The following is a 27,952-nucleotide window of genomic DNA, read 5'->3' on the forward strand; positions in this document are numbered from 1 at the left end:
AGCACTTTTTAATGCCCGTATTTCAATGGCTTTAACATGTGTTCTTTTAAAACTTAGATGTGGCTTTGGACCAAACTAGCATGTAGGTATAATGTACTTGGGTATTAAATCTGCACTCCTGCTGGAAATTTAAGTTATATGATGAGATAAATAGTTAAAACTTTATTAGCCATCATTAAAATGGCCTTAACAAAAACTGGGTAACATATAAATCAATTATTAGAACACCTAAATGGTTTCTAGATGGCATATCAAAAAACAAAGTATTCATAGGAATTACACATTTTTACAGACAACATTCCTGAAAGATTACTTAGAAATTCCAGTTCAATTACAAATCAAGAGGATAATTATGCAATTTTATGCATATGTTGAGATACACCAACTGTGAAGGCTAGTCTTTGATATTAACCAATAGTGTCCACTGCCTTTAATACCTACCTCCCTCCATCGAAAACTGCATGAGAGAAGTCCCAATATAGCACCAATCGCAACATGCATGTTACAGGTAAGGATATTAGGGAATGTGCTCTGTCTGGCCAAAAGGATTATAGAAGGATGTCCATTGATCGGGGCCTGCGGACAACTTTCAGTTTGGGAAATGATTTATGATCTAAGAAGTGGGGGGGCCACAAATTTAATTCAAGTTTATTTGATTGAACTGAAAAATGTGATGTCTAGAATCCTGGGTAGTTATTGTGCCTGTAAAACATAAGAGATGTTAAATTTGCATCGGGGATAAAGAATATTAATTTTGGTTTTTACCCATACACCGATGTGTGTTACTGTTAGCAATGTATACTCGGTATTTTTCCCCGAGTCCTGTGAAAAAATATCACAGGCATGTTACTCGGGTGGGATTCGAACCCACGACCCTTGCAATTCTAGAGCAGTGTCTTACCAACTAGACTACCGAGGTTGCCCGGCAGCTAGAGGCAGTTAGAATCCTATGTTTTGGCAGCGGGTACCGCAATGATATAAGAGATGTAAAATTGCATCGGGGATAAAGAATGTTAAAACATGTTATGACAATGCACAGGTTCACCATAACAGGTGGAGGTTCACCATAACAGGTGGCTTTGCTTGGGAGGAGGTTGAGGGACGCTGACCTAGAAATAGCTTGGTTGTGGGGTTTTTTTTTGGGGGGGGGGGGGCGGGGGGCACCATTCGGCCCTACTTCTTAGGTTGTTCAGCACTTTGGGGTAGGCTCTACAAAGGCGGATCTAAATTGCACTTTTAATATATTAGAAATAACCACATTCTTAAAGAATTGTTTTTGTTATAACAACATGTATAAACATTAATTTTGGTTTTTACCCATACACCGATGTGTGTTAGCACTGTATACTCGGTACTTTCCCGAGTCCTGTGAAAAAATATCACAGGCATATTATTAGTACTCTACCTCCATGCTTGTATAATAAAAATCACAAGATTAACAGTTGGTTGTGAACCAGACAACATTTTTCATCATTGAGAAGCCAAATATAACTGACCTTAATGTCAAGGTTAAGGTTGAAGTATGTGGGATGTGTAAATGACCTACAGTGACCCAGGTCTTTCCTTAAACACAGTAACACAGTAGTACCTGGCTCTTTGGTCTACATATCAGACGATGTAGGGTCGAGAGTGTCACAGTTTTAGGAAGGATGTAAATTATCTCTGGCTTTTTGGGAAAACCTTTTCAAATGGGCCTCTGTTCTTTGTATAGGCCTATAGGAATGAATTTAACTACTTGAGGTGGGAATATTGGTTATTGTTTTTGTTTCAAACAGAAAACATCGAATAACTGAGAATCATGAGAGGTTAAATATAAAAACCTTGATAGGTGTTTGTCACAGTTAGGACTCATTGACTGTTAACTTGATTCTTTTACAAATGGCAATCAAAACATCCCCCCCCCCCCCAAATAAAAAAAAATATAAATAAAAATCACAACATTGACAACAAAATTAAAGGTGCCCTCACGAGTCCTCTTTCTTAATCTGAAATCTTTGTGGCCATGCGATCTTTACCTTAACATCGGTTTTTTGAAAGGTTTTAACAGATCGATAGTGACTAGTCGGTGTATGAAAGAGTTAATGGTAGTTCTAACAGTTGTGTCTCAGTTGTGTATGAGATATCTGTGTATTTTTTTATGTTTTTTTTTTAAGATGAGCTTAAATAAATAATTAGATTTTTAATTTCAGTTCATTAATAATGTAGTTTTATTTGACTTAAAGTTAGTTATTAGGATGAATATTATGATGAAAAAAACAATATAATTTTGCACATTCTAAAACAAATCTCCCGCCTTTTTCAGTTGTCAAATGCGGACAGTGCTGTGTTCACTTAACATATTCTTGATATATTCCTGTGAATTAATATTTAAACGAAAGTTGCCTACTCCCGTTTCCTGATGCGATGCATTTAATAATTAATTTTTTTTCAGTAGGAAAGACCCCCAAATCATAGCATATTGGACCAGCTGTAGCAGCTGTGCATTGTAATCAAAGATTGAATGAAAGCTACAGTTGAGTGGCCAGACAGAGACTAGCTTGTATCTCACACTCTGCTTTGTCCACCTAGTGACCTAATTTACTACTACTGGTGTAGTCAGGTATAGCATCCTTACCTTCCAATTTAAGCTTGAGGTGAAGCGAAACAAGAATGGGAATTGTCTTAATTAGCATAAATTTGCATACATATGTAAAATTTAAAAACAAATCAAAACCGTTATTCCTTGATAAAAGTTCAAGTATGTTAAAGCTGAGAGTGCATGGAATGGGTTAAGATTGAAACTTGGGTCATAAATAACTTCTTACTGCAAATTATCACACTCCGTCAAAATAGTAATTGGCCCACAGTGATATAACTCTTGCCATATTTGGATACTATTTGGAAGCTTTTTATTTGCTATTCATTTGAACTACGATCTCAAAAAGACAAGGGTATAGAGAGATAAATAATGCTCTGTTCTTATGTTTTTCCGAGATTTTACATTTGAATATAGGTTGGGAACTGATGCATGGTTCTTTTTTTTTTTCAAATTGAGAGGTGAAGACTACGTCACATTTTATTGTTCAGAAAAACAAACCCTCAAAAAAATAACCAAGCAAAGGGTTTCCTCAAAAAAATAACCAAGCAAAGGGTTTACAAAACCTATAACTCGTACATAAATGCTTGTCACTAGGTTGAAAATCACAATGAGCACAAAATAAACACAGAAACTCGCCCTACTCACGCTCACATAAATTTTATTAAAAAAAAAAAAAAAGACAAGGACAGAGGAATACTGTGGGCAATTTCACTGTGCGTTTTTATATATAACTGTATGCTGTGCGTTATGCAGTGAAAGTGCACATTTTAGGCGACGCTGCATTAAAGGAACACGTTGCCTTGGATCGGTCGAGTTGGTCTTTGAAAAGCGTTTGTAACCGTTTTTTATAAAATACATATGGGTAGAAAGATGTTGTAAAAGTAGAATACAATGATCCACAAAAACATGCCTCGAAATTGCGTGGTTTTCCTTTTACATCGTCGACTAACACGTCGGCCATTTATGGGGGTAAAAATTTTGACCCCCATAAATGGCCGACCATGTTAATTCGCACAGTAGAAGGAAAACCACGCAATTTCGAGGCAAACTTGTGTGGATCATTGTATTATACTTTTAAAACATCTTTCCAACCATATGCATTTTAAAAAAAGCGGTTACAAACGCTTTTGTTTTGACCAACTCGTCCGATCCAAGGCAACGTGTTCCTTTAATACACGTAAATCTAACTTATCCAACATGGTGAGCATTGCATCAGTCGCCGCATGTGACGCGCGTGCAAGTGTTAAAATGCCAAAATGGAGCAATATTGCTCCATCCGGGAACTTTTACTGACACAATATTGCTGTCATCCGTGTACTTTTTACAAAAGCGTTCAATACGCTGATATATTTTTGCCTCTGGAAGCCTGATATAAATAATAATAAATAGTAAAAGTCATTATTAGTGCGATATAGCCTTAAGTTTCATTTCCATGACAAAAGTGGTCCAGGTCTTCTTATTTTATCTTATTTTATTTTTTATTATATTCAGCTGTTCAAAAATCATTGACACATTAAATTTTTATTTTCACATAACACATTAAAGACGGCGCAAGTTTTTAGATGTATTAGTTTTCCAGGCCCCCTAAACGATTAATTTATACAGACAGAGCCATTGGTATTGGCATGTTTACCAGCTAGTGCTTGTAAAAAAACACTAAGTCCCACATATGTGTCGGTTCTCAGCCTGCCTGTAATAGTTAACACTCAATCAGTAATAATATCAGTTTGGGGCTGTCTTTTGTAAACAGCTAGCGATCCATTTTGCAATAACTACTCTTGCTTGTCGATGGATGGAGAGATGAGGGAACTCATTATGGTGTGTGTAAAGCAACACCTGTTAGAATTCACTGATCCTAGGTGGGGACTATAAGGGAGTAAACACTATGCAGGCTTTAAGGCACTGGACACTATTGGTAATTGTCAAAGACTAGCCTTCACAGTTAGTGTATCTCAACATATGCATAAAATAACAAACCTGTGAAAATTTGAGCTGAATCGGTCGTCGAAGTTGCGAGATAATCATGAAAGAAAAAACACCCAAGGTTGTCACACGAAGTTGTGCGCGTTAAGATGGTTTATTTTGAGACCTCAAATTCGTAACTTGAGGTCTCAAAATCAAGTTCGTGTAAACGTACTTCTTTCTCAAAAACTACGTCACTTCAGAGGGAGCCGTTTCTAACAATGTTTTATACTATCAAACTATATCCCCGTTTCTCGTTTCCAAGTGATGTTTTATGCTAATATAATTATTTTTAGTAATTACCAATAGTGTCCACTGCCTTTAAACACAGTATTTTTTGTCTTCTTTTTTATATATAAGGAGCAAATGTGAACAATAGCCCAACAGACATTGACATGGTCAATGAACAGAATGAAATTTGAATCAGACTGAAGGATCTTAAAAGAAGAGATCTGATGGGCTAATCAAACTGTTCACTGCAGCTCAGATTTACCAGAAAAGAAAAACAGAAAAACAGAAAAACAGATAAACAGATATATGGTATCAAGGAAACACTGAATTATGTAAGAAGGAGGTGTCCATGCACACAGCATTTAAATGACTGAATCCCTTCCTCAGTAATGTTGCCAGTAATTTTGAAACCGTTATCATATTGCATTGTACTATCCAAAGCTGCTTTGCTCTTCATTAAGTTGCCATTAGTTTTCAGAGTTATTATCTAATGTATACCTTCCCTTTAAGGCTACTTTTGTTGTTTGAATAATCCTTCCATGTCGTCTCCTTCCATGAACAAAAGTCCCCTTTGGTTGCTCTTAGATCAATTTTTGCCTCAACTGGTATTTCCTATCCTTTCATTCAACAATCTTGCAAAACGCTTACAACAAACTGCTAAGATTGTTCATGTTTAACACAATTGATCCATTTTATTCATATGGAAGTCTCCCTGCTAATAATAATGAATAGCTGAGTTGGTAGAACGGTCTGTTTTCTGATGATAAGTGTGGGGGCGATGCACCATGTTGATCGATTCCCCCCTTCTACTATAACGATCCATAGATTCGATAACCATGTGTGATCAATGCTACAGCGTACATGCACCTTCATTAGAGGCAGGGTTTACACTGCTAGCGTTGATCAATAGTGGTGACAATACCAGCTGGCCTGTCACATGCCTAGGTTTCTGTGGGATTGAGCCATCTGTGGAAGCTGGTAGCTAGAGGATTCATGGGTAAAGTGGTCTAGGGACCTCTCTTTGCTGCTTGTTATAGCCACGTGCTTAGCTAGCTCTATCAGTTTGCTGTGCATGCTGTGTTGCCTTGTTTAAATGTAAAGCTCTTCAACAACAAAGATTAAATTGATACATAAATAAGAGCTTCAGAGTACTTGTCACCATGTTGTTAAGACTTAGGATAAGGAAGTGAGCAGTGATCAGTCAGTAACTAAAATACACATCAGCTTCATCTACTCTGTTATGCAGCCGAGTTCTGTAATGTTCACCACAACCTTTTTAGATGGTTTAAACAAAAATAAAATGCAAATTTTGCAAAATATTCATCAATAAATGATTGTATATTAAAATGAATTGTGAAGACAAGACATAAAAGGCCTCAGAAACTAAGTTCTCTATAAAAATTATAAAAATTGTAATTTAACAGGCCTATCACAATGTCAAAAATTACCTAATTTACCACCGTCCATTATCCTTTTCCTGCACTCTTCTTTACTCATCCTTATCAATTCTCTATCGTTCAACTCCTCCATGCCACTGTCTACATCCTCCATTTATCAAATCAGCCAACCATAACAGATCAGGCTGATTGGTGTACTTCATTCATCAAGATTATTAAGAGCAAGTCCGCTGGGATCTAAGGATGCTGATTGCACTGTGTTCAGAACTGCATGAATTCAATATATCAGACTTATGAGAAGGGTAGCCTATTGTTAAAATTCACACAGTTTGGTGTTTGTGTAGTTGCACCATCACCAAAAGTCCTTGATACTTAATTAGTGTCTGTCCAAACAGCTAAAAGTAAACCATTTTAAGTGAAATAACATGTGGTAATTGTCAGGGTTTTAGACCTTTTAGAAGTAGGTAGATTTCCTTGACTCCGTCATACCTGATTGGTTCTACCAAAATGCAATACTGGTCAAGAAAGATTTCAGCATTTTGTCTTTCAGTGACAAAATTGAAACTGTTTTTTTGCCATATTATCATGATTAAAGGAACAATACAGAATTGGTAAGAAACAAAAATAGTGAAGATCACAGATTTACATAAAACTTACACGGTCTAATGATGATGATAGTTGAAAACATCCCTAACTTTGCATATGGAGTTTATTGCTCAGTGAGCGTTTTACTCATTTTTATTATGTGGCATCAATGCAATGCAAAACTTGTTATTGTTTTTTCACTATTCTTTTGTTTAGCAAAAAAACAGTTCTGTATTGTTCCTGTAAAAACAAAAGAGAATATAAAAATAAGTATTTGATTATTGATTGGTTAAGACCAAAACAAATTAGTAGGGGGGCCTATTACTTCACTACACATGTGTATGCTTGAGGAATGGTACCTCACTATTAAAAGCAAAAAACATGAAATCGGCATGTAATGTAAATCTTACTGGCTAGCTTAGCTCAAGCTGTGCACTACTACTCTCATAAACATTGTTATACTCAATCCATATAATAATAGCTTGGTCATAATATTTTGTTCTTGCACCTGCTTTGAGTCTGCAAGAGATCTAAATAATCAAATGTATTATTGATTCAGTTCAAGTAATTGATTCCTCTTAATTAATTTTTCTTGCCAATAAGCCCCTCTGTTTATTTTAAAATGCCGATATTTCTGTATTTCATGTGGTCAGTGTTTGTCTGAAATAAGTCCATATGGTTGTAAGTGGTGCAATTTTAATTAATATTCATTGATTGAATACTGGCTTACCCCCTGGCAGTAGCTACATAAGAAAGATAAAGTGTTAGGATCCCGATATGTGTTTGTTCTATTGTGTTCAATGTGTGTAAACTGATGATATAGCAAAATTAGCCAGTTCAGACTAGCTTTGGAAACTCATGATCACGCCTGAGAAGTCTCCGGAACAATCTGATAAATCTATTCCTCGGTATAAGTATATATAGCAAGACAGGTCTCGAAAGAACAAACTCTATCTGGCAAGAAGAAACACACTGATATCGCACACCAAATATATATTGATACCTCACCATGCAATGCCCTTAAAGACACTGGACACTAATGGTAGTTGTCAAAGACCAGTCTTCTCACTTGGTGTATCTCAACAAATGCATAAAGTAAGAAACATGTGAAAATTTGACCTCAATTGGTCATCAAAGTTGCAAGATAATATTGAAAAATAATGAAAGAAAAAACACTCTTGTCACACGAAGTTGAGTGCTTTGGAAACTCATGCTTTCAGATGCTTGATTTCGTTACCTCAAATTCTAAATCTGAGGTCTTAAAATCAAATTTTGGGAAAGTTACTTCTTTCTAGAAAATTACATTACATTAGAGGGAGCCGTTTCATACAATGTTTTATACTAACAACCTCCCCACTTTTAATTGTAACCAAGTAAGGTTTTATGCTGATAATTATTTTGAGTAAGTATCAAAAGTGTCCACTGCCTTTAAATCATATAAACTTCACTCGTAACAAGTAAACTTTCACTGTCTGTTTTCCATTATGTATAAAAGCTTTGTCTAAACGGACCAACCATGTGTAATGTTTTTCAGCAAATATTTTTTAATTTTTATCTTGTGTACAAAACCTGATAAACTATGGTCTCACTATATGGTTGTACTGCATCCATCCAATGGTGTGGTGTTTATCAATGCGTTAAGTGTTAATTACCAACGGAATGGTTTAATGAGAATGGCACAATGTCAGATGGAAATACCTTTATTGTTGCCATTGCAAGCTTTATAACGACAATTGCTTCATGATGATTGGATGGTTGAACTAGTGTACAATATTGTTGAATAGCTTCCAACCTTGAAAATATCACTCAATTGTCTACAATACCATTATTGCTTCAGTTCTAGCAAGATGGATACATCAAAACTTAATAGTCTATTTCAATGTTTAGATGTTATTAGTCCCTGCCTATAGAATGACAGTTCTGAGAAGCGTGTTTCCTCTAAGGGACAGTTCCTCATTAACTATTAATTGGTGTGTTTAATGAGCCCAAGTCTCCCTGTCCGTAATAACGTATTTATTTTTAATCACTTTGGTCTGATGAAAGAGCCTTTGCAAGACAGAGTGTATACTGCTTCACATATTATGTCATTGTCTGTTATTTGTATGCCCCGTTGCTCAGCTATTGTAACTTATAATCTGTATTCATAAATACCTCAGATAGTTTTGCTATTCCTATTGATGGAGAGTGCATCACATTGGGGTTTAAACGGTTAAAAATGACCAGCTGGAGCTGTCCATAACCGGTTGTTTTCGGATAGTTTAGATGCATACTACTAGTAGTGACTCGTTCTTAAACTGCCGTTTAAAACCTTGCAGGGTCGTGGCGAGGGCCATTATCGCACAACCAGAACCCTGCCGGTTTTAAACGGCAGTCTAATAACTTGTCCCTACTCTTTTATTCCCTTATTTATGAATCTTGCCAACTGGCAAATGGGTCCAATAGTATAATGCCGGTGAGTGAACATTTTCATGTCAGTATCATCATAGTATAGAAATGAATTCATATCTACCATTTCTTAAAGGGAAAACCAAGTTATTGAATGCTGTTGTTTTAACAGCAGAACACTTGCACAATCTTAGAAAGGTCTAGTAAGACCATGGAGGTAGAAATAGACTTTTGCTGAAATCAAACTTCGCTGATAATATTTTTACTCCATATTTCAATGTGTGAGCTTTGAGTTTAAAAAAAGAGCAACTAACTTGACCGGAGAATAGACTCTATCTGAACTCAATAACTTGACTTTTATCAGATTATTACAATGTAACAAAATCTCACTAGCTGAGGTGTTGTATAAATCCCATGTGGTTTCTTGCATTACAAGTGACAAATTATGCCACTCATCAAGTTAAGTAGTTGAACATCCTTGTCTTGAGAAAATTCTCACCAAAATCCTGGAAAGGCCCCTACATTTTGTGCTCATAGACTCGATGCTTGGGGATTGCAGGCCCTAAAACAATGCATATCATAATTGAGATCAGAATGTGGATAAATGATTTTCTTTGTGCTTATTCTAACTTTCTATGGGTGCTATTTAGTATTCTGAGGAGATGGTGATGGTATGAAGTAAATTTTGGAAGAAAATATTGTTGTTTATTTGTTCGTTTTCAATTCCTTTGAAAAAAAAAGTGAAAGTTTTAATAATAACACAATGACAACAAAGTTCCGTTATACTAAATATTTAATTAAGTACTCTAAAAACTACTTCATGATTAATTGAATTATTTACACTCTGGTTTTTTAAGTTCACAAGACTGGAATAATTGACACAACCTCCCCCTGCCCCCAACCTAAACCATAGATATTCAGGACTTGTGCTATGCAAAACTTTGGGACATGCCTAAAAAGCTTGTAAAGGAGAGAGACTCTCAGGGAATTATATGCACACAGTTGCATTTCTGGTGCAGGCATGTTTGTTTTCTCATAATTTTGTGGGTCATTGGTGACTAATGGTGAATGGCAGACATCATTTTTTTTTTCCATCCCAAAATATGAATACAGTCTTGAACTTGGAGATGTTATCAATCTTTTACAGTCTGGTGCAGTTCATGCAGATTGGGCCATGCCTGATAATGACAAAATGCGCGAACATGTTGTTGATTCACCATCAGAGCAACTAGTTACAGCCAAGGCATTCGTGGCAGTTGTGCACGGGACGGCTAGTGGTTGTGTGCTTACCACAGGCAAATCGACGACATGATTCGCACACCTTAGTGGTTCGGCCTTTCCCCCCTTCACATAAGAAGCAATATCCGTTCTTCAGTCTGCTGTGGCTGAGTTGGTCTGTTTCCGGCAGTGGCTGCCTGTGGTGTTGGATCTCGTACCCGACTATTTCCAGGGCCGTGCGGGTTCTACGTGCCAGCCTACTGGCATTGCAAGCCCGCAGCATGTATTGCGGATGAATGAGCTCCTTTGCCAGTTGGCTGAGGAACGCACTCCGAGCACTGCCTTTAGGATGCCAGCCAGGGTTTTTCAGTCCATAGAGGGTGTATGCATTGATGGCGGCCAGGTTCATGATGTGGTAGAAGACGACCATCGGCCAACGTCTAGTGATGCGGGCGACGTTGTAGACGCTACACATCTGGTCGATGGTGTCCACTCCTGCCTTGGTGTGCATGTAGTCATGGATCATCTCCGGTTTTGAAGTTGTGTCATTGATGGCAGAGTCGTGATGCATTGATGATAGGAGGAGGACACTCTTATTCTTTCTAGGTACATAAGAGACAAGGGTCAAGGGGCCGGCAAAAAGAAACTTTGAGGACCTGGCTTCTCTCTTCTTTGATGCTTCGAGCTTAAAAGCATCTGGAACTTCACGACGCAATCCCTTAATTGTGCCCAGCAAAGTGAGGTCCTCTTGTAGCAGTTCTTCAGCGAGCTCACAGCTAGTGAAGTGGTTGTCAGTGGTAATGTTGCGGCCGGTTTTGAATAGCGGACGGACCATATCCAAAACAACACGCTTACCTAGTTTAGTTTGGTTCTCCTTTCCCAAGTAGGGCTGAATGTTCGTGACGTAGTTGTGCGTACTGTCTGTACACACCCAAAACTTAATACCATAGCGAGCTGGCTTTTGGGGCATGTACTGCCTAAAACCACAAATGCCACGAAAAGCAACAAGTTCATCATCAACGGTCATATTCTCCCCTGGATTGAAATACTTCTGACAGTTATTTACAAACTCATCAAAAACATCTCGTATTGGTGCGAACTTGTCAGTTGCCTTCCGTTGCTGCCGTGTAGCTTTGTCATCAAAGCGCATCATACGGAGAACCTCCTGAAACCGGTCCGCTTTCATGGCAGCTTGGCAGACCGGTCTCGCAAACATGCCCGGTTTCCAGAAGTCGCGAACCTGATCGTGTGCTGCCTTACACAGGCCGAGGAAATAAAGGAGACCGAGTACAGTCAGAAGCTCCATCATGACGAGTTTCACCCAGGAGCGACCTCGTTCTCGAACACCCTGCTCGTTTGTGTAGCAAAGGATGTTATCTAGGATGCGTTCAGGAAAGAACATTTTCCAAAACTCCAATATTGAAGTTGCCCCTCCAATGTTACGTGGGCCTGATGCCTCTCGCAAGATGTTTGATCGTGGTAGCCTTGCAGGGGACGGTTGGTCAACTGACCAAGTGTGCCCTGACTTTGCCTTGTAGGTGGTTGGGAGAGTAGGCTGCGCAGGTGTCAACCTCTGTCGCTTAGCAGGCTTTCCAACTTTGCCATCTTCACTATCAGCATCATTAGTAGTGTCATCTGAACTTTCATTGTCATCCCAGTTGTCATCACTATCATTATCGTTGATGGTGATAGTATCGTCATCACCTTCACCACCGTCATCATCATTTCCACTTTCTTCTTCATTGTTGTCACTATAGTCATCACCTGCAGGTATTTCATTATCGCCATCACCATCACTAAGAATCTCAGTAGTTTCGGAAATATTACTGTGGATGCTTCCATCACTATCACCGTTGTCATCGTCACTGCTTTCCTCGAGAATGTGATTTGGAACTTTAGTCAGCATCATTGGGATAGCCATGTTTGATCTCTGGTCTATTATCATCAAGGGAGTTCATGACTGCCGTCTGTTCTAAACTCACAACACTATGTATACTACACGGATAGTGTGTGCATATGTGGTATACAACAACAGTCCCAACCGTAACAACTGTACACTGTACAGGTACAGTGATCCCCAAGACAAGCAGTGATGGACTAACCAGCTGTTTTTCCCTGCATGACCCCAGGCTAAATTCGGCGCCAATGTTGGCAATTCAACATGTTGGCATTTCAACCTTGATGTGTTGACAGATGCCCCATTACAGGATAAACTGAAATTGCAGGTCCAGTTGTTTTTGATTCAAGGGAAGGTGGATTAAAAACAAATTGTTTGGGGACAGCTGTTCCCATTGTGGCGTGTTCAGTGTCTTTGCAGTTGCTGTGCCTATGGTGGTTTAGTAGTTAGTTGTTCTTTGTTAAGTTTGAGGGTGATTTAAGTTCTTCCGAAGACCTCTCTGATGTACTCTAACATGGTCCATGGGCCTTAAAACTTTAGTTTATTTGGGTTGTGGCTTTTCTCCATGGGACTGGCTTTATACAATTATACCATACACAGTACACTATCAATAGGTTATGAATAAGCCTTTTGCATGTTCATTAGCATAACGGCGCGGAACCACGTACTACTATACAGCAAATCAGTGTATAGTGCGCCCGCACTAGACTAATTGTGACCGGATGTCTCAGCGAGTCTACGTTGTTATCACGTGATTCGGGGCAAGCGTCTTCCTAGAAACCAACAAAAATGCAGTGGTGCATGGTCTGGTTCCTGGAACTACTAATGCAACAATCAACGTAAAATAGAACAGCAGTCATTCAATCACTTGATGATGATACTGTTTAATAAAGAAGAACTAATAACTCATTAGACTGGTACCACCACGTATATTGGTCTGAAGGCTAAATATAACAGCTGACAAGCAAATGTGAGGGACTGAGTGAGCCACTTAAATTTTGATAATGACAAGCGCTGATAAACGCAAAATCCACCCACTGTCCCCCGCCCCAACGTGATATCAATAAGTGTTGTCTAATTTTGGACACTCTGACAATTTGCAATTTTTATTGAGACTTATGTGTCAGAATCAGTATTAAGTTTGCTTGGGCTCAGTTTGTACAAAATTGTTATAATGAGTTCTGAATTGCAAGCTTGATATTTCTGCTGATTCTTTTCAAATAAATGAATACTATTTTTACAAAACTGAGAAAATGCCCTGGAAGTGTGAAAAGCTGAATTGCAAGCTTTATATTTCTGCTGATTCTTTTCAAAAAAAATGAACACTATTTTAACAAAACTGAGAAAATGCCCTGGAAGTGTTAAAAGCTGAGCTAGGGTAGTATCCAAAAAAGATACTATTTACTTAGGTGTTTGGCAATGTGCATTAGCTGGGTAAACACAAGTACTACTCTACTACACCCATAGGATGCGAGCTTCCTATCCCCCTGCAGCTGAGAAATACCAGGTGAATAAACCCCCTACGTTAATGACAGTGCATTACCTGGCGCCATGTCTTGCCATTTATGTGACCAGCAGGCAGGTGAACCGCCCGCTCTTCCTCATTGTTCATGGCGCTAGCTTTTTCCCGCGGCACGCTTGTTACTGTTGGTACAGGTCGACAAGCTTTAATGAATTTCCATAACTCAAGATGTCTATTGATTTTTTTCTCCTCATCCCCCTCATCAGAAATTGCTCCGTATCTGATCTTGCCAAGTAAGTTTTTTTGTGCTGTGAATGTTTAGTCATAGGGAGGTACAGTGTAGCAGCTGGATTCAGGATTAGAATTGTTAAAGGCAGTGGAGCTATTGGTAATTACTCAAAATAATTATTAGCATAAAACCTTATGCGGTAACGAGTAATGGGCCGGGGAGAGGTTGATGGTATAAAACATTGTGAGAAACGGTTCCCTCTGAAGTGACTTAGTTTTCGAGAAAGAAGTAATTTTCTATGAATTTGATTTCGAGACCTCAGATTTAGAATTTGAGGTCTCGAAATCAAGCATCTGAAAGCACACCAACTTCGTGTAACAAGGGTGTTTCTTCTTTCATTATTATCTCGCAATTTCGACGACCAATTGAGCTCAAATTTTGATGGAGTTGTTATTTAATGTAAATGTTGAGATACAACAAGTGAGAAGATTGGTCTTTGACAACTACCAATAGTGTCCAGTGTCTTTAAGAAACACAAGTGCACTGGAGTTTGCTACACAAGTGTTTTTTTGTGTGTAAGATGTATCAATGGAACAAGACAAATGTTCAAGAAGTAAATCATTTATTTCAAGCAATTTGAAGTGGAAACCCCTTTATTTTCTCAGGCCAATAAATTTCATAAACTGACAATTCTTCCAGAAAAACCCAAACCGTCATTTATGATTCCTTTTTGTGGCGTCAACTTTTGAAAACCTTTGCTTGAAACATTATATAGCTTTGTTCGCTGTATTAATTTAATTGGACATTAAGTTTGTAGGAACACATGATAAAGTTGACTGACTTTTCAGTGATGTTCATATCTTAGGCCAAGTTAACACAAACCATTTGTCAACTAGAGGATTGTCTTGTTTCGTTACCCAACACACGTTTTGGAGCATCAGTACCAGTTATTTTCGGCCATCAGTTGACAAATGGTCGTTGTGCCAACTTGGCTGTAGTTAATAGTTTCTTCAGCTTTATTGGTATTGGCAAAAATGATGAAAGACAGTTCAATAAAAAAGGGCTTGATGAATTTCAGGGTTGAAGATTCAGTTTTCTTTTTATCACAAGTATTTTATCTGACTTCAGCGGTCAGTCGGAACGATTGATATGGAACTGAAATGGGAAAGCATTTTTTTTTAGGAACACCACTATGTACCCACGCTCACTTCATTTCATTATATTTTTTAGTAGGCTACTTATAAGTCACACCATAGTTTTGGTAAATGTATTTTTAAAGCCATTGGACCCTTTCGGCAAACAGTGTTGTCCAAGGCCCACACTTTGTGTACCACAACTTCTATATCAAATAACAAACCTGTGAAAATTTAGGCTCAATCGGTCATCGGAGTTGGGAGAAAACAACGGAAAAACTCACCCTTGTTTCCGCGCGTTTCGCCGTGTCATGACATGTGTTTAAAATAAATCCGTAATTCTCGTTAACGAGAATTTATATTGTTTTGCTGTTTTCTCAAAAAGTAAAGCATTTCATGGAATAATATTTCAAGAGAAGTCTTTCAACATTGCCTTCTGTAAACCCTGTAAGTTATTTGTAAATCTGTGAACTTTTTTTTTTTTTCTGAACCGAAAGGGTCCAATGGCTTTAAGTGATATCCATTTTATAATGCACTTGTTTGACACTTAGATACTACAGCTGTTGTTTTGGACAGTCCAGACTGTACGAATGATAACAATTCTGATAACATTTTTATATACCAGACCTGGAATGTTGGCTGAGGAGGAAGGTTATTTTGTAAGGATCCCCCCCCCTTTCCCATCTAAAAAATTTGTCTGTTTGCAAAAACATGCTGTTTCAAAATAGTGTGTTTCTTTTTTTCTCTTTAGTTTTGGTTTCTTTTAAGTCAAACAGCAATTATAGGTTATCACTGTTTAATTAGGTTTTGGTGAGTAGCTGGAAGCAGTAAGAATTTTCAGCGGAAGGAAAATTTAATATAGAAAAAGAAATATATAAACAATTGTCACATACTGTTGTGTTACTTCTGAAAAATGTTAAATTATTTATATAGAAAAGAAACCCCTATCTTGTTGAAAAAAACAGCAAAAACATTCAGATATTGAATTAAATTTTCTATTTTATGGGTTTGCATTGATGGACTTCGCATTGATAATAAGATGGATGGTAGTGTGTAGGGATGCCTATTGTAACACTGATCAGAAAAACATACAAAGTTGTATTAAGTCAAAATTTACAACCTTAACCTTGTGGTAACTTCATATTTGAGCCTGTATTGTAAAGAGCTCGGATGATAAAACGAATAACTTGCAATCATTTGAAGAATTCATTTAATCTCTCTGCTACACTATTTATGCCAGCTCCCCCCCCCCCCAAAAAAAAAAAAACTTATGAATGAAACTGGTTGGCGTCTTATCTGTTGCTTGTCCATGTCAAGTTGTTCTTGATGTCATTCATTTAATTCACAAGAAGATGTGTCAAAAACTAATGCATTATAATTTATGTGTTGATGAGTTTTCTTGTCTGTTTTTATCGTGTTTCACACAGATTCAGCTGAAAGATCTCTAGACCCATTAAATAAAGGTAAGTTTTTAACATCAAGTTACTACAGAATGCTGGATAATGAAATGTTTAATTATGACTTCTCATCATGAGACACATGTGGAAGTCAAAGACCAAGACCAATAGTTAAAGACACTGGACACTAGTAATTGTCAGAGACCAGTCTTCTCACTTGGTAACACCTGTGAAAGTTTGAGCTCGAAAAAACACCCTTGTCACACGAAGTTGTGTGCTTTCAGATGCTTGATTTCGAGACCTCAAAATTTTATTCTGAGGTCTCATAGTCAAATTTGTGGAAAATAACTTCTTTCTCGAAAACTTCAAAGGGAGCCGTTTGTCACAATGTTTTATACTTTCAACAGCTCTCCATTACTCTTTACCAAATAGTTTTTTTGCTAACAATTATTTTGAGTAATTACAAATAGTGTCCATTGCCCATAACACCAAAACAGCGGAGATGTAGGTCTGTGTGCCAGTATCAGGTCATAAATATTGATCACAGTTAACTTTTGGATTATTTAGTACATTGAAATATAATTGGGAGAGCTGAATAGGTGTGGAGCACAACAATTTGTTTTACTCTTGTCTCGTGGTCATTATCAAGCTATATTACAATCAGCCCAGGCTTATAGTGCCAGCTCTGTCATCTTGTTGTACTATGATGAGCTCGGTTTATTGACCATGGCTAAGTGAGTACACACAACTGACACTATAGAAACCATCCATTAACACAGTGCACTTAGAAATTTTATCTATACCCATCAATTCCCTGTTGAGCTATTCCGCTTGATCACATATGGGGGCTGATTGCATCACTAATGAATTGTTTTTATGGAGGGAGGGGGGATGAATAAAAGGGTTGTTTAAATTCATTAACTTGTACCTGCTTTTCAAAATTAATCAACTAGAGAGTTTGCTGTCTAGGGTTTTTTTTTTTAATAGAAAGCATCCTTTCAGGGGTTATTATGTTAATATGCTGGTAGTGTTCTCTAATGCTGACTGATTTTAATTATTATTTTTATAATTTCAAAACCGTTTCAAGCGACATGTTTGCCAACAACTAATGCACATTTTGATGTTAGGTCAGTTTTTCAAACTACATTTGGTTGTTCTCAAATAAGTCATATTTGAAGTCTTTTGCTTGGTTTAACTAGTATTTCTATTTTTGTTGTTATTTCTTGCCCTGAATGCAAATTGAGGTGGGTCATGCCAGTGATCAAGGACTTCCTCTATTACAGTTAATTATTCTTTAGATTTATTTAATGAACAGCACATACTTAGTTGATCCATTTGCTGCAATAGGTAAAGCTGAGGGCTCAGTGTATGAGCAGCTAAATACAAGAGAGAAAACACCTGTATGATAGACCAGTCTGGACACACCAAGCAGCTAAATTATATTACCTCAGGTTTTCTGAGTATTTAAAGACAGTGAACAACACTATGTGTAATTGTCAAAGACCAGTCTGCTCACCTGATGTATCCCAACATATGCATAACATAACAAACCTTTGAAAAATTGAGCTCAATTGGTTGTCGAAATTGCGAGATATTAATGAAAGAGAAAACACCCTTGTCACACGAAGTTGTGTGCTTTCAGATGCTTGATTTCGAGACCTCAAATTCTAAATCTGAGGTCTCGAAATCAAATTCGTGGAAAATTACTTCTTTCTCGAAAACTACTCCACTTCAGAGGGAGCCATTTCTCACAATGTTTTATACTACCAACATCTCCCCATTACTTGTTACCAAGTAAGGTTTTATAAATGCTGGTAATCATTTTGAGTAATTACCAATAGTGTCCACTGCCTTTTTTTATTGGTTTTCTTTTTAACTGACCAATATTGTCCAATACCATAGTTATAGACTCGTTGGAAGGTGTAGCCCTTAAACATGTTTCAGCTGGAATGTTGCTGGCTGGTGGGTGTTAACTGTTATACATGCAAGAGCTAGATTTTGAGACTCGGACCATGCCATGCTCTGATGAAATTCATACACTGTAAAAAAAAAAAAAAAACGATGGACAAGTACTATTCTCAATGTGCTGTTAGAATCATCATGGTAGACATCTTTTAATGGTGTATGTTGTTGATGGGTGTAGTTTGATCACACTCTGGTGGTTCCAAACAGGGAGGGCTCCATGTTCCAATCTTCACAGGCAGACTGCGTGTCAGGATCATCTGGGCCCAATTTCATAGCCATGCTTAACAGTAAGCAAATTTGCGTGCTTACTGTAGCAGGAAAATTTGCTTAAGCCTTAGCGTATTTCACGGGTTAGCAGAAAAATTGGGTGGCCATATTGCGTGTTTACCGTGGATTTGCGTTGTGACGTCATTAATGTTTGTGTGGTAAGCACGGGAAGGTTAACATGCCTTTTCTTGTGCTTACGGTTAGCAGCGCTATGAAATAGAAACTGCACAGTAAGCACAAAATCGGTCGCCTAAGCAGCGCTATGAAATTGGGCCCAGGGGTAGTCCTGAGGGATGTAGCAGCTGAAAAGAAACTCAACTTGGGTCCCATCTTTCCACCATGTCTCTGTCATTCAGATTCTATAAACACCCACAAGGGGCAGCCATATAGAGGCACAATATTTGTCCTGTATATAAACACTAGGGCCATGAATGATTTGCCCTTTTCCAGCCATAGAGGGTGGCCCTGGTTCTTACACCAGGTGCTTGTTGTCAAACAGGATTGGAAGAAAGACTGGAGAGGTCTGTTCAATTGCTCTACAAATTGGCGGGATCCAGGTGGTTGTTTTGGATCATGACCTTGATGGGGTCACCCATGGTGTGGATGTCATATGCTGAGTTCACATACAGCTTGGTTGCATTTCAAATACATTAACTCTCTGGTTATTTTTGGTACAATATTATGAAGTAGCCAGAGCGATACTGCTGCCTCCTTTGTTACAAGATTAGAGTTTCAACTTAAATTTCTTCCATCTTTCTTTCAAAGCGTAAACCCAATTAAAGTTCAACATACTTTATATTTCCAGATATTTATTGATCTTTTGATCCTGACCTGAAATGGCAAAATGTGTTGTGTTGTATGTTCAACACTTTACAGCTAAAACAAATTAATGCGAAAATTATCAAACAAAATCACGGATAAGTTTTCGAGTTTTAAATTGAGTGTTTGAGTTAGGCAGGTGTGTACCGTCTGGAATAAAAAACTGACTCTGTTTTTATCTGCTGTTCATAACTTGCCTAAGGGGACACCAAGCTGTGTAATTTAAGGCGGAGGATTCCTGTTGAGGGAAGAATTTAAGTGTTTGGACAGGCGGCTTGCAAGGTGTTCTAACAAGAACAAGAAAACAATTTGCTCACATGACACACATTTCCAGGTGTAGGGCGTCTCACAATGGGAGAGCAACCACAAACTTTGAACACTCCTGGGAGTTTGGCGAAGCCTCTGCAACCATGGTGCAACATAGAGTAGCCTTTACAAAATGTTGTGTATCATAGTAGTTGGTTTTTGTGAACTTGTTTATCTGTATCTTAAAGCTGTTCTTATAAAGGATTTTTTGACCTCTTTGAAGAAAAAATATTGAATGTAATATAATGTACCTGTAAAGTTTCAGCTGCTTGGTCATAAGGTTTTTGTCTGTTTTCAGGAGAGTCGCATTAATATGTTGTACATGCTAAAATATTCTCGGGGGACGAAAATTGTGGGGGGTTGTGACATTATGTTACTCATTTCTCAAAAACTACAGCACTTCAGCAAGTAATATTTTAAGGGGAGCTATCTACCATCATTATCTTAAAACCTTGTCAGTTTAATGTAAATCTATGGACATTATGTTATGTGTCGTACAAAAAGTACTCAAACCCTTTAAGACTCTGCGAGGCAGCTTGTGTAGTGCAGCTGTCACAGTTAATCACTAATTAGTGCACAACTAATTAGCTAACCCAATCCTTTCAGATGGAATACAAATATTATATGTAAATTGTTACCTTTTGTTTTCTGTTCTTACATATGTAAAAATCTTTGTTAAATGCCATTCAGTGTAGGTTAGTAGATAGTCATGTTTTTAGTGTAGGTTTTTTCAGTGTGAATCCTGCTCTAAGCAGAAAGCTGTAACAGCATGAGGTCTAGGGCTCGGTTAAGAGCCCTTGGAAAATGTTGAATGTGACATTATTTTGTGGGACATTTTGAACCTCTGTGGGTTGTCTCCTCTGGGCAAAGGTAGTTTGAAGTTATTGTGTTTTTTTCCTTTATGGCTGCTCTCATTTAAAAGGGAGTATGTTGAGAATGCAGAACAAAGCCTACTATTGGTCTGTTCTTGAGGCTCTGGAAAGTATTTGAAAATAAATGTTGTTTATGTATTTCTGGAGCCCTATTCGCACGAGAGCCGAAGACCAACGTCCCTTGTTGTGGACGCCAGTTGTCTGTCACAAAGGTTGTTTGAGATTTTATGACCAACATTCACACGATCACACACATTGCATTTCCGACATACCTTGTATAAACGCTACACTTTCAGCCATATCATCACAAAGGTTGTTTGAGATTTCATGACCAACATTCACACGATCACACACATTGCATTTCCGACATCCCTTGTGTAAACGCTACACTTTCAGCCATATCAGTTGATTCCTGCTGGAAAATCAACTGTCAATAAGATTGTATCCACAAACTTTTCGTCCGCCAATCATCTTTGGAAGAACTGTGTAAAGAATTTTGTTTGTTGTAAGTATCATTACAATACCCTTATAATAGTGCATTTTGATAACAATAGCACATGTATTGTGTTGTGTTGTGTTGTATGTAGCGAAAATGGATGAAGTCAGTGCCTCAGCGTTAGGTGGTCCTACTTTTGATTAAGTATTCTTACCCTGACCTCAGTTGGGGTGAATGTTAAGTCCTATTGTCTGTGTATTAAGTATTCACCAAGTCAAGTGAGGCCTGATCGGTGCAAGAAGCAAACATCGCCTGTCCATTTATAGACATTACCATAATCACATTCATAAGCTTCCAAGCTATCATCCAGTAAGTGTTCCTTAGAATTTGATAGAGGAGTGTAGTGGTGCTGTTTATAGCCTTGTTGACATGCTAATTTCATTGTCATGGATTATCTGCTGTCATCCATCAATGCCTCTCTTCTGTACAAGTGACTATAATGTAGTTCATGGTCAAACAATAAAACCTTTCAAATATTTCATGGTAGGTCCAGACCATTAGACTTCTACTAGGGTCTGGGTCTGTTTTTTATTGTTGTTATGCTGGGAGTTTTGTTTTTCTTTATGGATTGTTGCACTTTAAACATTGCATTCCAACCTATGTTTTCGTTGAAAGCAACCGTTAGGCAGTCCCAGGTTGTATGGCTTCTGACTGGCACTCCGAACAAAGGTATTGACAAAATAGGGAGAGTGCCACTGTATTACGGCTAGTTAGCTCAAATTGGTTAGAGTGCCGGCATGTTAAACAGGAGGTCGCAGGTATAAGTCCTGCCCTCAAATTGTTCTTTGTTCAACCCAAATTAGGTTTTATTATAAATAAGGGAATAAAAAAAGTGGTGACGAGGTCTTCAAAGGCAGTTTAAGACCGGGCAGGGTCATGGTCAGAACGACCAAGCCGCCTAAAGGCAAGGTTAGGTTTATTCCCATTTATAAATGTCTCTGTGTGATAAAAGTGGTGTATAATGTAGTAAAATCCTTGAAAATGAAACTTGTCTTCCACAATAATTAAGTTACTCCTATTATGCATTTTTTGGATGTGCTTTCCTCTTCATGGATTCGAGTGTGGGTTCGAACCCCAATCGAGACACTTGTGTCCTTGAGCAAGATTCATGTACATGTTGTTTTATGAAGTTGATGCTTCATGTACGCATTGGGAAGTATAAATAGACCAAATACACCTTGCCTGCATTCAAGTTGAAGTAGTCTTGCCCCCCCCCCCCCATGTGTGTTTCATAATGTTAAGAACTAAACAAACCACTCACTTTACCAAGATGCAATGTTGTCTGAGTACTCCCATGATTTACGTATAGCCCCCCTATACCTTCTGCATTCTGTTGTAGTGGAGTTCAACCTCCATGCATGATGCCAAGGGAAGGAATTAAGATTGTGAGCCCAGAATTCTGTCTGGCCATCTTGGAACAGTGTTCCATCATGGCTTCATTTATCATAGCTTCATATTTGTGGATTCCCAGCTGCATAAACAACGACTAGCCACATGGCTCCCAAGTTTGGTCATTCCTTTAATGTTTTTTTTTTTCATGACCTTGCGCCCATATATCCAGGTCCTTTAAAACTAAACCACACACTTGACTCTCGTGTTTCGTTCACTGTACAATAACTCACGAATGTTGCATTTGTTTCCGGAAATTGTTCTGATGACATTTTTTGCACCCCACCCCCCCCCCCCAAAAAAAAAGGAAATTTAAAGTCACCTGGAAATATAATTTTTATTTTAACAATAACAATAACATAACGTAACAATAAAACAATTTTATTGGTAATTGCTTTTAACGATTTATATGTTAAAAAAATAGATAAAATTGTTTGGGGGGTTGACTCCACCTAGCCCTTTTGTGACGTCAATTGAGGCAGACTTTGCCTTGATGCGTAGAGTAAACACATGTGCAAAGTACATGCAAGTCGAACTCTTAAATTTGTAAATAAGATAAGAACTAATTTTTTAGAACCTCAGTTAACTGTTTATTCACATTCCACTCATCAAAACACATATTAGTGACAAAGCTTTATTTTGACAAAATACCACTTCCAAGTGACTGTTAAAGTAGTAGGATCAAACTCATCCTTGCTTTCATTATTGGCTACCACCATTTTGAAATACACACAAACTGAACTTCTTTCAATTTTACATAATTCTCTTGTTTGTTTTGCAACTCCTCCAGGTCTAGGTACCCTCAACTTATTCCATCATTTTGTGCTGGTATACGAATGTCTCTTAAGGTCATCCGCTTTTTTATTTTACTATTGTCCTTGTTTCCCATTTACTGATACCATCTCAAGTTATATGTTTGTACTGTTGGGCATGTGACTAAGCTTTGGTGCCAGTGAATCATAACTGTTATAAGCAGGTACCATCATCTTCCCAAAAAAATTCATGTGATAACAAAGTTTGGTTTGACAGGAGGCTCTTTACAATTGCAAAACAGTTGCAGGTGTTTTAGGACAGCAAATTGAAAACACTTACTTTTTTTTAGTAAGCAGTCTCCATATATTGTGAAACCCAAAGGCTATACACATTTCTTGAGTTAAATGCAACGTACAAACCTGATTTCATTATTACTCAGCAGATCGAGTGCTGGTATATTAAAGGGATGCTGCAGTGAATTAAAATAAAACAGTTAATTTTGCTGTCATTTATTTCTGATATATGTATTGAACATCAATAAAATGTGTTTTGTTTTTTCCCCCAACATATCTCACTTGCGTAATAAGCGAATAAGTCATGGCCCCCCTTTTGTGGATTGTTACCGCCCCCCTACCATCGACATCACGTCGGGAATTCTAACATATCGTCGGCAAAAAGAGTCTGGTCCCTAACTACACGCGCCTATGTACCAGGCCACACAGTGCACACGTCTCTATATGCACACAGCAAGGGGGCCCGACGGCTCGGGTTCCCGACATGACGTCACATGAAGGCTCCCTTTTAGGGGCGGGGTGGGTTCCCCTAATCTCTTGAAAACCACTTTTAAAATACTTGTTAAATAAAAAATAAGTAAACATATTTCAGGTTTGAAAAGTCATGTTTAATCGTTTAAATTTTTAAAAATACCACATCAGCCACCCTTTAACATTTGTGAAAGTAAAACGAACTTCCATTAAGCGTTACTGAGAAAACCACAGACGCACTAACGTCATACACGCTGCTATGAAAATATAGGGCCGTACTTTTTGAGATCAATTTCAAATTGATTAGCTGTTCAGGACATGGAACCAAAACCCTTATCAAATATTTTTTTTTTGCCTGCACACCTATAGTGTTTGTCTGTTATAATCACAGGTACTAAATTTCTAACAGCACAACTGTTTTTCAAAACTATTTTTAAGAGATGTTTTCCAGGCTGTTCATTTTCTCAGATGATATTTCGTACCATGCTGATTGGTTGGTAAGACGAAGTTAATTGGTACAAATTGTATGTTATACTGACTCTTCCTTGTAAAGAAGGTCTGGGCCCAATTTCATAGAGCTGCTAAGCACAAAAATTTGCTTAGCATGAAATTGTTGCCTTGATAAAGACAGGATTACCAATCAAATTTCCACGTGATTTTCAGGATAAGCAAACAATAGCTGAACACCAGTAATAAGCGATATGCAAGAAATGGAAATTTGGTTGGTAGACCTGTTTTTTTTTCAAGGAAGAAATTTCGTGCTAAGCAAATTTTCGTGCTTAGCAGCTTTATGAATTTGGCCCCTGGAGAATAACACAAAGTCCACTGAGGCAATGTCCTCCTTGGCTGGTCCTGGCCTACAAAGGAAAGTTACTGAATTGGTAAAAAAAAATAAAAATCGTGAAGATCACAGATTTACATAAAAACTTAAATGGTCTAATGATGATGATGATAGTGTGAAACATCCCTTAAAATATTTCTGTCTGAAAATTCATATTTGATGAAAAATAAATAATCTTATTTCGTGTTTGGAGTTTATCGCTCAGTGAGCATTTTATTAATTTTTTTTTTTGGCATCGATGCAATGCAAAATTTGTTAACGGTTTTTTACTATTCTATCATGACCCAGATGGCTGATCGATATCAAACTTCTACAGGTTTGTCAGTTAACGTATATGGAGGACTACATAAAGTGCTTACACTGCCAGCAACTTTTCTGCTGGCAAAACCAATTCGGTATTATCCTATGGGGATGCAACTTTTTATTACGCCTATGGGGATGCAACTTTTTATTTCAATTAGAAAGTAACAAACCGCAAGAGGAAACTGACTGAGTAAATTTTAATTCTTGACAAGTGCAGGATTTGAACAAATGTTCAAAGTTCAGTGCCTTCCCTCTTTTTTTTTGCGAATGTACAAAGCTATTATAAAATGTTGTGGTTTTGATAGATGTTGCTGTTAAATTGATGGATATAGAGATGGTTACTGTGTGAATTAGAAAAGGCTCCTTTGCCCCATTTGAAAAACTAGACCACAATGTGAACACTAGGGCCCAATTTCGTAGAGCTGCTAAGCAGACAAATTTGCTTAGCATAAAATTTCTTCCTTGAGAAAAACATGATTACCAACCATTTTCCATTTGTTGCATATTGCTTGTTAATAGTATTAATTCAGCTTTTGTTTGCTTATCCTAAAACTCACATTGAAATTTGGTTTCTATTCCAGCTTTCATCAAGGAAAAAAATTAATGCTAAGTAATTTTTTGTGCTTAGCAGCTCTTTGAAATTTGGCCCTGGTCTTCATGTAAACAAACAATTTTCCAACGGCAGAACTTCAAAGTGGTGTACAGCATCATTAAAGACAAGCATGATGTGTTTACTTCTGGTCATTCAAATTTGCTTTAAGTATGGATACATGCTTATTGTTGCACAGTGCCAGTAGTGGTCAACTTAACTAACCATCAGTCAATGAGAAAATTATTGGCTAGAAACCTTTTCTCTCTTACCACCTACACTTGCTTGCACTTAATATGAATTGAATTCTGTGCTACAAAAAAATATATAATTGTTAAGTTTGTAACCGAGAGTACTCAATAAAGTTGCTGGTACAATTTCCTTCAGTGTTTGTAAACACACATTACGTACACATGGTACATGATGTGTGTTATATTTTAATGGGGGTATAAATGTAATTATTGGGCCCCTGGTTGAAGGCAACTCACCAAGCAGCTGGCAGAAATGGAGATTGTTTGACGCATCTGTTTGTTGTATTTAATAGATGTTTGGTGTTACTGATGAAGTGAGTGCTGTAGGAAACTTGGCATGGTTAAAGGAACACGTTGCCTTGGATCGGACGAGTTGGTCTATAACAAGCGTTTGTAACTTGTTTGTTTTAAAATGCATACGGTTGGAAAGATGTTGTAAAATTAGAATACAATGATCCACACACATTTGCCTCTAAATTGCGTTGTTATGGGAGTCAAATTTTGGACTCCCAATGGCCGACGGTGTTTGTCGACGAATAAAAGGAAAACCACGCAATTTCGAGTGATACTTGTGTGGATCATTATATTCTACTTTTAAAATATCTTTCTAATCATATGCATTTTATAATAAACGGTTACAAACATCTTTGAAAGACCAACTCGACCGATCCAAGGCAACGTGTTCCTTTAAACAAATCCAGTCAGTTTTGTGGTTACACTAGTGCACATTAACAACTATTCTTGTTTGAATAGTTTTGGTAGTTCTGAAATGAAATAATTTGTCTTTATGTTCTTTTGAGTCGTTAAATTGTGTTTCCATTTATTTCTCTTTTAAAGTGCCTTTTTAGCGATGGGAAGGCCTGTATTGTGATTGAAGGATTTTCTAAAATGCTGCTAATTTAAACCTAAAAATGTAGTTCTTTGGAAGTAATAAGAGCAGCAAGGTTGTAGGAAATGGCCTTTGTCGTTAGGCGAGACACAATTTGGCTTTAAAGTGAAACTAATTCTTCAAACCTGTTGCTCAGTCAATGGAGTTTTGTTGAACTTCTTAAACCAAAATTAGTATAAACTTGTTGAGAAGTCGGTAAATGTTTGTGCCATGAACGGCTCTCGCTCGACTACGCTGCTGTTGCGAGCTTCCGAGTACTTACTGACCTGCTTATTGATTTGCAGAACCAAAATGTGGTACATTTATTTATATATTTACACATGTAGTATGTAGATTACCAGCGCTTAAGATGACCAATGAGACTGCTTCAACGAGCCCATGTTGGCGGTTATTTTTGGGGGTTGTTGGATGAATGAGTACTGAAACAGTTAATTGGTTATGACTGTTAAAGGCAGTGGACACTATTGGTAATTACTCAAAATAATTATTACATAAAACCTTGCTATGTGACGAGTAATGGGGAGAGGTTGATGGTATAAAACATTGCGAGAAACGGCTCCCTCTGAAGTGCCATTGTTTTCAAGAAAGAAGTAATTTTCCACGGATTTGATTTCGAGACCTCAGATTTAGAACTTGAGGTCTCGAAATCAACCATCTAAACGCACACAACTTTGTGTGACAAGGGTGTTTTCTGCTTTCATTATTATCTCGCAACTTTGATGACCGATTGAGCTCAAATTTTCACAGGTTGGTTATTTTATCCATATGAATTGAGATACACCAACCGTGAAGGCTTAACTTTGACAATTACCAATAGTGTCCACTGCCTTTAAAGCTGTAAAGACACCTCATGAGTCATTCCCTACTGCTGTGCTTATAGTTACTCATACATCTCCCTTAGTTGCTGGAAATTCTTGCTACGCACGTACCAGTATGATATCAACAAAGATTTAACTATATAGGCCTAAAGCATG

General features: G+C 37.6%; 2 protein-coding genes across 8 annotated transcripts in view; one reads left to right on the forward strand and one right to left on the reverse strand.

Annotated features, from left to right (window-relative positions):
- The window catches only part of LOC139935239 (protein CBFA2T1-like), a 110,721-nt gene that overhangs the window by 47,420 nt on the left and 35,349 nt on the right, over positions 1-27,952 (forward strand). For all 7 annotated transcript variants that reach the window (XM_071929748.1, XM_071929738.1, XM_071929739.1 and 4 more), the window contains exon 2: positions 16,505-16,540. Coding sequence is in view for 6 of the 7 variants with exons in the window: in XM_071929738.1 (XP_071785839.1) it covers positions 16,505-16,540 (36 nt within the window). In the remaining variant the exon portion in view is untranslated. The remainder of the gene's footprint in view (positions 1-16,504; positions 16,541-27,952) is intronic.
- Positions 9,991-12,277, reverse strand: LOC139934395 (piggyBac transposable element-derived protein 4-like). Its single transcript, XM_071928606.1, has one exon. The coding sequence runs from the start codon at positions 12,275-12,277 to the stop codon at positions 10,367-10,369; it is 1,911 nt and encodes a 636-aa protein (XP_071784707.1). The 3' UTR covers positions 9,991-10,366.

Source organism: Asterias amurensis, chromosome 3, assembly GCF_032118995.1.
Source record: "Asterias amurensis chromosome 3, ASM3211899v1".
In the NCBI taxonomy this organism is placed as follows: Eukaryota; Metazoa; Echinodermata; class Asteroidea; order Forcipulatida; family Asteriidae; genus Asterias; species Asterias amurensis.